The sequence below is a fragment of the Castor canadensis genome, chromosome 11, assembly GCF_047511655.1.
Source record: "Castor canadensis chromosome 11, mCasCan1.hap1v2, whole genome shotgun sequence".
Classification (NCBI taxonomy): Eukaryota; Metazoa; Chordata; class Mammalia; order Rodentia; family Castoridae; genus Castor; species Castor canadensis.
In genome coordinates, this window is record NC_133396.1 from 105,697,815 (window position 1) to 105,712,810 (window position 14,996).

The following is a 14,996-nucleotide window of genomic DNA, read 5'->3' on the forward strand; positions in this document are numbered from 1 at the left end:
GTTGAATTTGGTTTTCACATATTTTATTTAGACTCTTTGCATCTTTGTTCATCAAGAAAAATGGTCTGTAATTTTTATTTTTGTGATGTCCTATCCAGTTTTGGTATCAGGGTAGTACCAGCTTCATAGAATGAATTAAGTAACATTCCTTCCCTTTCTACTTTATAGAATAGTTTGAGGATCTTTGGGGTTTGTTCTTCTTTAAAGGTCTGATAGAATCTAGTGGTGAGTCCATCTGATCCTGGGCGTTTCTTGTTTTGTATTAAAACTCTTTATTATTGCTTCAGTTTCATTGCTTGTTTTAGCTCTATTTTGGTGGTTTGCATCCTCCTGGCTCAATTTTGGTATACACTTAGAAATTTATCCATTTCTTCTATATATTCCAGCTTGTAAATTTCTGAATGATTCCCTTATGATCCTTTGAATTTTATTGATGTTTGTTGTGATAACCCTTGTGTGTGTGTGTGTGTGTGTGTGCGCGTACGCGCGCGTGTGTGTGTAGGTGGTGATGATACTGGGGTTTGAACTCAGTACTTTGTACTTGCTAGGCAGGCACTCTAGCTCCTTAGCCATACACCAGTCCCAAGATCTCTCTGATTTTTAATGCAGGCATCATAGCTATGAACTTTCCTCCAAGCACTGCCTTTTCTGTGTGCCAAAGATTCTGTTAAGTTGTGTTTGCATTTTTGTTTGATTCTAGTAATTTTTATTTCCCTCCCCCTTTATTTTTTCAATGACCCACTGATCATTCAAGCATGTTCAGTGTCCATCTGGATATTTTCTGTAGTTTCTCCTATTACTGATCTCTAGTTTTATTCCATTGTGGTCTGATAAAATACAGGAAATTGTTTTAATTTTCTTGTATTTAAGACTTGCTTTATGTTCTAAGATATGATCTATTTTGGAGAAACTTTCATGGGAAGAATTGTATTCACCAACTGTTGGGTGTAATATCCTGTAACTGTCTGTTTGATACATGGTGTCATTTGTTTTCTTATTGATTTTTTTTTGTTTGGTTGTTTGGTTTTGGTTTTTGATGTTTATGACCTTTTAATGATAGTGGGGTATTAAAGTCACCTACTACTATTGTGTTGAGGTCTACCTGCGTTTGTCTGTCCAGTTGTGTTTGCTTTTTGAAATTGAGTGCACTGACCTTCAGTTCGTGTATGCTTACAGCTGTTATCTTCTCCTGCTGGATTGTTCCTTTTATCGATAATGATGTAATCTTTATCTCTTCTAATTAATTTTAGTTTGAATTGTTGTTTGTAAGATATTAATATCCCTGCTTCCTTTCAGTCTTCTATTTGTTTGGAAAACCTCTTTCCATCCTTTTACTATAATCCTATTTTTGTCTTTGCCAGTGAGGTATGTTTCTTGTAGGCAACAAATGGTTGGTCTTATTTTAATCCATTCTGCCAGCCTGTGTCTTTTCATTGGAGAATTGAAACTATTAACATGCAGAGTTATTTTTGAAAGATATGTTGAAATTCCTCCCATTTTATTGATTTTGTTGTGCTTGATTCTTCCTTTATCATTTGCTTAACTACTCATCTGTTGAGATTTGTTCTTTCCTTTATTTTTATTGTTGTATTTATCTTCTTCTTTATATAGGATTCCTTGAAGTATCTTATGCAGTGCTGGTTTAGCAGTCATGAATTGCTTTAGTTTTTGTTTATCATGGAAGGTTTTATTTCTCCAATTATGTAGGATAGTTTTGCTGAATATAGTAATCTAGATTGATAATTATTTTTCGGTTTTGAAGTACATCATCCCATGCCCTCCTTTCTTTTAAAGTTTCTGCTGAGAAATATGCTCTTATTCTGACAGGTTTTCCTTTATAGGTAACTTGGCTCTCTCGGAACATTCAGTATTCTTTCCTTATTCTGAAACCTAATGTTTTAACTGTAATATGATATGCGGAAGTTCTTTTCTGTTCTTGTCCTAAAAGACTGTACCTTCTCTTTCTCAAGATTTTGGAAGTTTTCTGCCTTTGTTTTATTAAATATGTTTTTGATGCCTTTGGCTTGCACTGCTTCTTTTTTGCCTGTGATTCATAGATTTGGTCTTTTAATGGTGTCTCAAAGGTTTCGCATGTTCATTTGTACTTCTTTAGGTTTTTTTTTTCTCCTCTCTTCATCTGCATTTTCTACCACATCTATCTCATCTTCAAGCCCTAATAGTCTGCCTTGAATTTGATCCAGCCTACTGGAAAGACTTTCAATTTTTTTTTTTTTTTTTAGTTATTTTATTTTACTTCTTGGAGCAAGGCATTTAAGCTTTCTCTCTTCTTTCAAAGATGAGAATCAAACTGATACCACTTGCACATTTGTAATGAAATTAAATTTTAAATCATTTTAAAAAAATAACAAATCCAACCCAGGTGCCAGTGGTTTATGCCTATAATCCCAGCTACTTGGGAGGCTGAGATTGGGAGGATCAAGATTTGAGGCCATCCTGGACAGAGTTTGAGAGACTCATCTCCTGAAGCTCTGCGTTCAAACCCCAGTCTCACCAAAAAAAATAAAAAAGAATAATGGATATAATCAATTTTTATAAACTGTATGCATGTGGTGGTTAGCTTGTTTTTCTAATTTATATACTGTTCTACTCACCATGAAACAGTCTAAAATAAGCTTCTTTTAAGTGAAAAATTTGAAATAGTCAAATTGCACACTTAAGTGAAGCCAGGTTTCCTGGTTTTATCCAGTCTTGGTAAGTGTCTCTAATTAATTTCCCTCTGTTAGGTAGACAGCAAAGCTGAAATTTGGTTGTGGTTAATGTAGTTCTGGGAGTTTCCAAAACAGTTTCTTTTCAGTGAACGATCTGATTTGGGCATTATGAGAAATAGCGATCTGATTTGGGCATTATGAGAAATAGCCTAATTAGACGAAGAAAAACATGCTTTTTTTTTTTAAGTCAAAAGATTGCCAGCACAGGCTCTTCAGTCATTTTCCCTTGTAGTACATTTAACCTGTGAGTCAGATAAAATATATTGCTTTCTGTAAATATATTTCCCACAATTGGAAACAGCTGTTTTTGTTATACATCCAGTTTTTATCTCACTATTCAGCTCATTGACAAGAAGTTTTCAGTGCTGCTGTGAGCTGTGAACCATAACAAAGGATTCAGAACTTGAATCTGGGAACAAAATCATTTGATCAGAAGTTTCCAGAGAAGTTGATATTTTATGTTCTTTTTCCTCTTACTATAGTGATCATTCTTATTATAAACAGTTTTTTAGTTTTTGAGACAGGGTCTTACTATATACCCCATGCTGACCTGCAGTTTGTTATCCTCCAGTCTCATCCCACTGGGATTATAGGTGTATGCCACCACACTTAGTTCTATAACCAGTTGTGATTCATTTGTTTAACATTCCCATATAGCCTTGACTTAAAAATAACAAAAAGAATTTTGTTTTTAAAACTATAATTTTATACCATGCTTTTAATTTTTTTGTGGGAATAACTTTTTCACTGTTATGAAAGTATTTTTAAATGTTTTGTTTTTAAAGAAACTTATTATCTGGAACTTATTATCTGGATACTACTTAGTATCCTTCCAGATCTAGCACACGTGAGCATGTTAGTACACGCCTGTAATCCTAGCACTCAGGAGGCTGAGGCAGGAAGATCTCAAGTTCTGGGCTAGCCAAAGCTACATAGTGGGTCCCTGTCTCAAAAAACAAAACAAACCAAATCTAGCACACTTAATCTGTTTTTCCATGGTTTACCCAAAGATACTTATAACATTGAAAGCATCATTCTGTTAATTAAAATAAATTTTTAGTTACTTCGTTCTTTAGTGTTGAATCCAAATAAGGTATGTCTAAAACCCATACTATGTACCTTTATAAAAACTTTAATAGTGTTTTTTTTCTGGTGGTACTGGGTTTGAACTCAGTGCTTCATGCTTGTTAGGCGCTCTACCACTTCAGCCACTCAGCCACCCCTTTTTTGTGTTGGTATTTTCCAGATAGGGTCTTTTGAACTATTTGCTCAGACTGACCTTAAACCTCGGTCCTCCTTACCTCTGCCTCCTAAGTACTAGGATTACGGGTGTGATCCACCAACACCTTTCTTTTAATAGTGAATTTACATGAAATAAATATGTTTTGTCCAATCAAACTATTGGTTTCATTCACTGTGTTCTTTTCTAACCTATATTCGGCACCAGGAAATTTCTCATTTTTTCACCCAGGATTCTCTGGTTCGTGAAGTAGTAAGATTGAATCTTAATTTTTCTGTTTTCTTTGTGATGCTTTTGTCTCCCTACACACATAAGACACTACTATCAGTGGGAATTTTCTCTATTCTGATATCATTGCTAATTTGACTCTTGTCACACCCAGGCATCTGTAAAAGTAGTGTGTCTTTTTTGTCAGATTTGTTTCAGTTCCTCCTGTGTGGATTCAATCAAGATCTCTTCTGACAAATCAACTTCAGAATAGCTTCTTGGTCTCTATTCATTTTTGTGGATAATATAAGATCTAGATTTTATTATCTCTAATCCAGTTTTGTTCTTTCTTCCTTTTCCAACTTCCTGACATTCTTATCTATGATTTCATCTTAATGGTTTTCATGGTATTGTTTGTACCATCTTTCCCCTTTTTGTCTAAATTTACATAAATATTTTTCCATAGTCTGTCTTTATCTTTAAAATGTCATCACATAATCCAGAGTATATAATCAAAACCACTTCCAAGGTTCCTTCACTTCTCCAAGTCCATTTTTAATTCTTATTCCCAATTTATGATACTCTTTTTTTCAGTTTCCCCCTCTTAGTACAGTCTGGTTTTTTTGTTTACATGAACGGCTTTATGTTTTTTTTTAGGCATAGCTTCTTATTTTGAGTTACCTATAATTTCTACTTAATTTATGTGTGTAGGATTTCTAAACATTTTTTTGAGACTGTCATCTAAGTGATAAGATACTTCTATCCAACGCTTTTGTGAATTGGATTATTTGCTTCCATGGTCTCTATATACTTAATTATTGTCTTTGTAGTGAATTAAAATGAAAAATGATGGAAATTCTGCTATCTAAAATTTTTTCCATGTTCTCTGTATGCATTTTTTGAGAAGGAATAATATTTTCTGAACTTAAATATACACAAACATCTTGTCCTTTGAGGAGTGAATAGTCTACTGTTCTAGGGACATCTAAATTTACCACTGTTGACACATGAGTAAATATTTTTCACATGATAGAGATAACAAAACAGTAACTCCTTTAAGGAAACAACTATGATTTAGAAGACCCAAAGAACTAATTTTAACATCTAATAAGGGAACTGAACAGAGATCCAGAAAACTTCTGGTTCTCATTCATCTCTTGGGCACATCTGGTTTTATTGCTGTAATTCAGAATATAATCTCAGCCCTAGAGAAGATATGGTGAAGTAATTGAATTAGAAGATTCAGTTCAGAGGAGCTTTTTCCTCTTCTTCAAGTACCTGCCAGCCTTTGAGATGCCTGTGTCAGGAGTATATTTTAATTGGATTGCTGTATATTTAAGATAATTAATAATATTATTTCTGTCCTCCCTATTAGCATAAATGCTCCTTAATTCTTATTTTAATATTGAGTGTTAGCCTAATTATGTCATTGATTTAAGTATTTAATGTCTAAAAATACCTTGGTATGGCTAGGTGTATAGCTCATTAGTAGAGGCATGTGCTTAGTATGCACAAGAACTAGCACCAAATAGGAAAAGGATGGTTGGATGGATGGATGGATAGATCTATCCCATGACAAACTTAAAAATCTAGTTTGTATATAATTACTAACACTTTTATAAAACACTGGGAATTTTCTAAAATTAAGCATTATGTTTCATCACTTTGGGACTTAACAACAATTTCTAGGATTTGGAGTGCTTTATTAACCCAAAGTTTAGGCATGTTTACTTGCCTTCATCCTATAATTTATAGGATCCAAGAATCAAACCCAGGATTCTTTACTCTGTCATCCAAATACTTAATACCATACCACACTCAGCTCTGCATTTCATTTTGTTTTATATTTGGAAACATAGGTAACTTAGGTATATTGGTCTCTGATGAAGTAGACATGTTAGTTTTCTCTGGCTATTATCTTCTTCTCTAGTTATGCATAGTGGGACTTACAAAGTAGTATATTTATGGCAGTATTAGAGATGTTTGTAGATTTCATATGACTTCTGATAGGCTAATTTTAACATACTTTGTACATCTTTAACAGGTACAGCATCATTTTTCAGTCTTGAACCTGGTTGCTTCACATCATTGCGTAATGCATTTTTTCAGGTATCCTCATCCTCTTACTGCTCCTGTAAGCACTGTTTTAGAATGAAATAATATTCTAGAGCTGATGATAATCAAGCCATAGAGATCCATATCTCAGGGACACAACTCTATTCTCTTTATACATTAATGTTAAAAACAACTCTGCTGTGGACGAGCAGGGAATTTAAACATACTTTTTAAAATGAAAGCCTTCCTGAATGAAGTTTTATTCCACTCTCCTTTTAAACCCTACGAATAAGCTGCTGGCCTCCATTACTTTCAGGAAATGAAAAATGGCTCAAAAGCTAAGTAAGCTAAGCCATCTCTCTCTCAATTGTTTCAGTTTCTCAGGAATTGCTGTACAATGATGCCAATAACGATCTCCGGGGATCTGACCCCCATTCCACCTCCCACTGCCTCCTCTGCAGCTCCAGATGCCACCAAAAGAAGGAGCTTTGAAGAAAGTGCCTGTACCCTCTTTTACCCTGAGGTGGGTGAGGCCAGGCAGGGTGATTCTCAGGATATCCTGATGATCAAAGGTATAGTTGAAGCCTTCATCAAGACTTTCTTGAAGATGACCAAGAAATTTGGGAAACATTACCAAATAGCCTAGGAACTGAAGACTCAGATCAAGAATGGATGGTACAGATGCCATCTGAAATGTTAGTAGTTGATGACATGCACAACCCTAAATAAGATCCTTGAGGGCAGAGACTGTTATATTCTGTTTAGATCTCTCTCCCCCTGCCACCTCTACAATGTTTAGGGTAGTACTGAGCATATAAAATAATACTCTTATGTTAATTAGTAACTGAAAGAGAAGACTTTATTAAAAAGTGTTCTCTAACATTTTTTTCTCTGGCACTTAAATCTACAGTTGTTTGCCCATTTATCAAGAATGGTGATAGAGTTCAATAATATCTCAAGCTTCTTGGCTACTGTTGTCTTCTGTCTTAGCTGTATGTCTTGGTAAGGAATATGTATCTGTCCCATATATGAAGTTTTTAGTGTTGATACTTAAATAAAAGTCTTCACTGATGCCTGGGCTTACCCTTCTTAGGTATTTTATTATGCTATTTAGTTCTTTAGTGGAAATCTTGTCCTATCTGAACCACACCACAGGGATTTATTGTATCATTGGTTTTAAAAATCCCTTTTGTATCTGTTTTTAAGATTCAACAATAAACAGTTTTAGTTCTTGAATAAATCGTACGTCAGTCATCACTGTGTTTTAGAAACAGGATGTATTATGACAACATCAATTTTTTACTCTTAAATGGCAAGTCTTATGTCTCATTTGAGTAATATTGCCAATAGCCTACTAAAAGAATATTTACAGTAATATGACTTAAGGAATTGCTTAATTAAAATAAATTTCATGGCTACTATTTCTCTTAGAAAAAGGGAAATATTAGAAACTTACTAATTAATTAGTACCATTCATTTCTTCTGTCCCTATGCTGTCCTTCAGTGATTTAGTCACGTCTTCATTAGTTAACTCTTACTTAGAGGCAGATCTTAACAATCTCATCTTTAGTTATTTGATTTCTTATATCCTTTGTACCTCCTATTATACATTAAAGCCTTTTATTTGTAAATCTTTTTCAAGGTAAAAGTGAATGTTTCAGAGTGCTGTTGGTTTCTTTTGATAAATATGAGGTAAACTTTCATTATATATTCTCAACAGCTGGCTTTTTAGATTATAAAGAAATGAATATTAGAACCAAGTATATTTTACTCAGGAAAATAATCTTTCCGGAATAACATACCTTTCTCTTGAACAAGAGGTGTATTAAATTATGCTGCTTTAATTAGGGATTTTGCTAGTATTATGACACTTTTTTAAAAGGAAATTCAGTTTGTCTTCATAAGTTTTTATGTAAATAACCAAGGACCATTATGTATGCATCTTTTAAGGAGATTTATTCTATTTCATGAATAAAATAATCACCAGCTCATCCAGAATTTTCTACAGAAGAAAGTCGAAGGTGAAAATTGTTTCTGTGAATTAGATACGATGTATGGATTTAAGGTCTGACCTCTCCTCTTACTTTTCATCCAGTTCTATTATATGAAATACTTAGATTAGATCTGCTTTTTCACATTAACTATTCCTAATTAATTGTATTATATGTTTTGTTGGTTGGTTTATATGATGAATTTTAATAAAAATAACAGGAACCGATTAGAATATTTCTAGTAGTTTTTGTCAAAATACATTTTAATAGTGTTTCATAGCAATAATACATAAAAACTAAATCATATACTCTGTTCATTCTTCCACTAAAACTAGTTTTCCCCCTGTAATGTAACAGGAGAAATTATATGAGACCTGGGAAATTCTGTCAACAACACATAGTATGGTTTGTCTTCTGCTTATTTTCTTCTTATTGACAGCCTACAAGTCATACTATTACAGGGAATGGAAGTGACAGCAACTAAAATTCTAACACAGAATGTTTTTGACATTATTCTTTGACCTCAGTTTTCTATTTTTTTGTCTTTACAGGTTCCCAGTCAACCTCAGATAAACCCTCCCAGCGGTCTTCAGAGAGCACAAATTGTAGCCCCACCCGGAAAAGGTCTTCATCTGAGAGTACTTCTTCAACAGGCATGTGGTGTTTGTTTTATCAGATTTTCAAGGTAGTTTCCCCTCTGTTACTTGTAAATGACAATATAAATAAAGAAAAGTTGCCTTGGTAGGTAAGAATTAGCAATAATGGACACTGAAACAGTATACTAGTCTTTCCCTTTAAAAAACTGAAGTGAGAGTTATTCCACAAACTTTTTTTTTTTTTTAAACTCAAGGTTAAAGAGTATATTTGTTGTAGGGGAACATGGATTGAAGCCATTTAATAAAATTTTAAACACATATATAAAAGCCTTCGATAAAGTAATAATTTCCAAAATAGTTTTCACAGATCTCTGAGGATATGCAAAACAATTAGGCTTGTAAATATTTATTTTTAACTTATGCTTCTTAAATTCTAATATTTTCTGTTTTCAAAATATATGCAACTATGTAACACAGTATAATATATTTGTATAACTTATACAAAGATTTAGGACTGGGATGTATTTGGGGCAGGGGTGTTTTAATTTTATTTTTAGACAGGGTCTCATTATGTAGCCCAGGCTGGCCTCAAACTCAATATATAGCGCACTCTGGCCTTGAACATGGGATCAGTCTCCCAAATGCTGGGGTTATAGGCCTACACTACTCCTCCCAGCTTGAGGCTATTATTTCAGTGCATGCATAGTCCTGGGTTCAATCCCTGCACCAAAAAAAATAAATAAATAAGACTTATAGTATGCCCTCAGTTTTCTTTGGGTGGGGGGGAAGCCAATACATACTTGTCTTCCACCTTTACTTAAAATTAAAAAATAAGAAATCATTTTAAATATATCAGTATTGTCAAGAAAGATGGGGAGTGATAAGTTCCTTCCAGGCAATGATAGTAGTATGTATGAAGCAGAGAACAGTGGGTTCAAGAAAACAAATAAAAGAACCACTGTAGTTAGAATACACATGGTTTTTAAATGTGTGGTTGGAAAGGTGGGTAGAGACCAATGATATAGACCCTTAAATACAATATGTAGTCATAGAAAATTTTTTTGGTGGTACTGTGGATTGACTTCAGGACCTCACACTTGCTAGACAGGCTTTCTACCACTTGAGCTGTAACATTCCCAACCTGTTTTGCTTTAGATATTTTTTGAAACAGGGTCTAATGTTTTTACCTAGGCTAACCTGAACCACATTCCTCCTATATATGCTTCCTAAGTAGCTGGATGCCTGTCACCATGCCCAATTATTGGTTGAGATGGGAACTTCAAACTTTTTACCCAGGTTGGCCTTGAACTGCCATCTTCGCAATCTCTGCCTCCCAAATAGCTAGAATTAGAGGCCTGAGCACTTGACCACAGAAAGTTTTTAAGCAAGAAAGTAATAATACCATCTCATACTATTCTGTCTCTGTGTCTTGATTAGTGGATCACTTAGGTTTATTGGAACATTTAAGTTTTTCATCAGTACAAGACCTCTCTGCCAAATTTTAACAGTATAATATTTGTTGAATTTATTTGATAATCACTTCAATATTCCAAAAGCTCTTTATTAGTACTGTTACTCCAAAAGGACAATAGAATTTAACAGCGGTGATAGTTGTTTACTTCATGATGCTTTGTTTTTAATATTACCTTTGGGAAACTTTTAAACTCATTAACAAGTGACTAATTTTTATGGAGTCTACCTAGACTAAGGTAAAGATACTCAGTCTTTTTGTGCAGGTCTTATATTAGGAATGGTTTTTATATTTCCTTATATAAAATTTAAGGAGAATATATGACAGTCATTGATGTATCCTTAAAAGCCTAAAATATTTACTACCTAAACTTTTACAAAAAATACTTACCAATTACAATAACAGATACATAAGAAAGTCACCAAAATATTTTAATTTAGTTAACAAGAGAATATCTAAGCCCGTGAAGTTTTCTTTTATCATATGAATATTTTATTCCTTTATCAAATATTTGTTTTAGGGGTTACTGGGTGCTGACCACTAGGATTCAAACATATTCACCAATAAACAACATGTTCAAATCTGTAACGGAATAGTGTACCAAATGCTATACATAGAAACTCAAGCACTGACCACTTGGGATGAATGAAAGTGACCTCACTGAAGAAGTGACACATAGACTACTATATGTTGAATTTGAGTAAACAAATGGGGCAGCATAAAGGGAAGAATATATTCAACACACTAACAACAGCTCCACCAAAGAAAGGCACAAAACCATGAAATACCATAGAGTTTTTGGAGAACAGCATGTTTTTCAATATGTATAATGTCTAAGGGTGGTTGGAAATAAGACTATAAAAGTAATAATGGACTACATTGTATATGGTTTACTGGTTTTCAGCAGTACTGGAGTTCCTCATGCTTGCTAGGCAAGGGTTGTATAATTTAAACCATACCCCAGCCATTTTTTGCTTTTGTTATTTTTTCAAATAAGGTTTCATTCTTTTTTTTTCCTGGGACTGGCCTCTACCCTGATCCTCTTACCGCTGCCTGCTGTGTCAGACCTGTGTACTACTCAGGGTTTTTTGTTTTTGTTATTGGGGTTTGTGTGGTGGTTTTGGCTGTACTGAGGTTTGAAGTCAGGGCCTCACACTCACTAGGCAGGTGTTCTACCACTTGAGCCTCACCACCATTCCTTTTTGCTATGTTTTTTTGAAATTGGATCTCACTAGCTTTTTTCCCTTACTGTCCTCAAACCATGATCTTCTTGATCTCCACCTCCCTAGTAGCCAGGGTTACAGACACAGGCCTCTGCACCTGACCCATGGTTTCCTTTTTCATTCAAAGGAGTTGAAACTATTACAGATGCATTTAGATACTATGGAAACATTTTTGATATATGTTAATTGTCTAGGAGTTGCGGTGCTAAAAGATAATCCCCAAATCCCAGTGGCTTAAAACAGCAAAGGTTTTTTTGAGATTTTTTTTTTTTTTTATGCTATGTAACCATCAAGTCTGTTCAGTTTTCTCTTCCCACTAGGACCCTGACTGATTTAAAAAAAAAAAAAAAACACTCTTATCTATAATGTTGATTATTTTGCAGCAGGGGAGGAAAGGGCCATAGTAAAGCACTAACTGGTCTTAAAATTTCTGCCTAGGTAGGAATGACATACATCTCACATTTTAAAGCCTAAGTAAGTTCATTCTTATGTCAGTGTAGCTGGAAAGTATAATCCTTTGAAAGGAGGGCAGCGAATACATATCATTAATATAGCCTAACATACGCATTTTAGAAAAAAATGCTGTATTATGTTGTAGAGAATGGAGTGAGACAAAAAGAAATTCATGAAAACAGTAGATTATGGCTTTTGATTTGGTTGTATTAAAATTGAACTGTAGCCAGGTGTGGTGGTACATGTCTCTAATCCCAGCCTTCTGGACCTGAGCTAAGATGATCTTGAGTTCAAGACCATCCTGAACTACATAGTGAGACTGTGTCTCAACAACAACAAAATGTTTTTTAACTGTCTCTGGGCTGTTGAGAGAGAGATGTTGAACAGATAATTGAAAGTGGTGATTTATAATTTTAGAGACATATGTGACAGATACAACATAGCTGTATATTAGATACTTGAAGTTGACAGTGGATGAAATTGCCCAAGGAGAAAGTGTAAAATGAGAAGATGACAGGGGCTGGAGACCTACAGAATGTTAGCATTTGAGAGGAACGCCAGAGGAAAAAAATGGCAGTGAATAAGACTTAAATAGGGAAAAAACAAACAGCTTGTGTTAAAGCAACCTGAAAAAATAATAGGCTAGTAAGAGTAGTCAACATCATTGTTGCTAAGAAGTCAAAGATTTGACCAGAAAGTGTTGAATGATTGGGAAAAGAAGGAAAAATGGTCTGAAGGTATAGCGTTCGAACAGTTTGGCAGTTTAAAAGAGGAAAAGGGACTATAAATTCAGGTGACATTAGAATAAGAGTTTTTTATTTCAAAGATTGTGGTAGATTAGGTGTGTAGCATACACAAACTTCATGGTGCCTAAAATCTAAAAATACTGGATAAAGTATGGAAAACATTTCTTACAGCATGGCCGAACTTTGAAATAAATAAAAAACTAGAAACTTCCGCAGTTTGGTTCAGAGGTAAGGAACACTAGGGCTACCTGGCATCTGTTTACTTGATCGCGGGTTGCTGAGAGCCTGGTAATTGAAATACATCCAGATGTAAAAGATGAAGGATACAGCCTAGGATTTCAACAGACGATCATGTCAGATTTCCATGCATAGAGGTAAAATCCCCAAAAAGGCGAGTTTTATCAGCATGAAAGGAGCAGGAAAGAGAGTTTCTGACCATGTATGTGCTCATGCTAGTTCTATAACATTATATTTACTCCTGCAGATTTAAATTTACTGTGAGACACAGTAAACAGTTAAATTAAAACGTGTTATAGAGACTTGTTAGATTACTTGGTGGAGCCAAATGCAAATATTCCAGAGAATTATCATTAAATATAAGCCTAACCTTTTTTTTGTTCAGTACTTCCTCAACTTTGGCTTAGTATTCACATATGTTGTGGTAATACAGGAATTGGTAGCCTTTATTTTGCAGTTTAAAGGCAAATAACCAGAGCCATGGCCTAATCTTATAGTTATATTCAAAGGAATAAAATATCTTTAGAAACTGTCTGCTTTGTAAACTAATGGTATACAATATGGAAACAAAAAATAATCCAAATTTTTGTAAGTGGAGTCTCATAACCCATTTTTTAAATCTAATTTCCCTGTTTTTAAATAAATACAAAGGGATCATATACTAAGAGTATATGACTGTTCTAACTGCTGCCATCATTATTATGTATGCCAAGAGTGTACAGTAACAAAAGTATTGTTGATGAGTAAATGAACTTTCTAGTGGTGTTAAATATCTTAAGTCTTTGAGACTTACTTTGAAAATGAGTGAATGTTTTTCATATGTTCTTTGTTAATGTTTGCTTTTGTCATTAAAGTTTTTTCTTACATTTGTAGCTTTAGATACTTGTTTAATTTCTCTTTTCTTGGAGATGTAATGTAAACCTGAAGGTTTATAGTTGGAGCAAGGGGATGAGGAGCTCAGTGGTAGAACACATGCACCAGACCTCAAGTTTGGTCCCCAGTACCTCAAAAAAAAGCTTATAGTTAGGACAGAAATTCACAGTAACTTAACTCTTCCCAGACATAATGCCCTTCATTTTGTCATAGAATCATTTCATCTTCAGTTCTTTTGCAAATAAAACGCACTGATGAGAGCAGTAGACCTTTTATAATTATACTGAGCAACTGCTATATTAAAGGAACTATTTTAAGGTTAATCAAAAAGATGTCATGCAAATGTTGTGCCTAAAGATTTGCTAAGTGGAAAGAGAAGCCATTATCCCACACTGAGAAGGCAGTACATTTTTGAGTTTTTTCTGGTTGATTCAGCTTTAGTGATACTGTGTAACATGGTGAAAGTTATATTAACTCTTCAAGCTGTCATTCTCTCATCTATAAATTGAGGCTACTTTTGTTTACTTTGCAGACTAGTGAGAATTAGAGTAAATTTATATAAAACTATTACTAAATGAGTCTTTAAGTAAATGCTAACTTATATTGTTACTGCTGACACTATTGGTTCTCTTCCCATTGTTATAAAGTCTTAGAAATAAGGCTTAGGTTGTTTAAGGGAGAGAGGGTACAGTGGTAAAGAATACAACAAGAGAAGATTGCAAAACTGTTCAGACACATTTGCTGAGTAATCTTAAATCTTTGCTATTGGTAGGCACTCCTTGAATAAAGTGAAACTCAAAATAAAAATGGACTATGAACAAACAGGGAATTATAAAATAGAAAAGTCCCAAAATTGATACATGGCTGAAGACATTTGAATTCTGGCTACAGCTGTCCAGTCCTTGGAGGAAACTTTACTAAGATACCATCAAAAGTCATACATGACATATTTTTAATACCATTATAGTATTCAATTAAAATTTAGTACCAATAGAATACCTTGAAATTTCCTAAATATGTAGAAATTAATTAATGGATTCTAAATAACCTAGAAGTTAAAAAAGGAATTGGTAAATACTAAATTAGAAAATATTTGGAAATAAATAAAATTTATGGGATTACAGCTAAGACTTGTTTATAACTTAGATTATTAAACAACAAATGTCTGAGTCAGT

General features: G+C 34.0%; 1 protein-coding gene across 5 annotated transcripts in view; it reads left to right on the forward strand.

Moving 5' to 3' along the window:
- Ash1l (ASH1 like histone lysine methyltransferase) overlaps positions 1 to 14,996 on the forward strand; it is a 158,493-nt gene that overhangs the window by 56,657 nt on the left and 86,840 nt on the right. For all 5 annotated transcript variants that reach the window (XM_020166163.2, XM_020166158.2, XM_020166165.2 and 2 more), the window contains one exon: positions 8,774 to 8,875. In XM_020166163.2, coding sequence (XP_020021752.1) covers positions 8,774 to 8,875 — 102 coding nt within the window. The remainder of the gene's footprint in view (positions 1 to 8,773; positions 8,876 to 14,996) is intronic.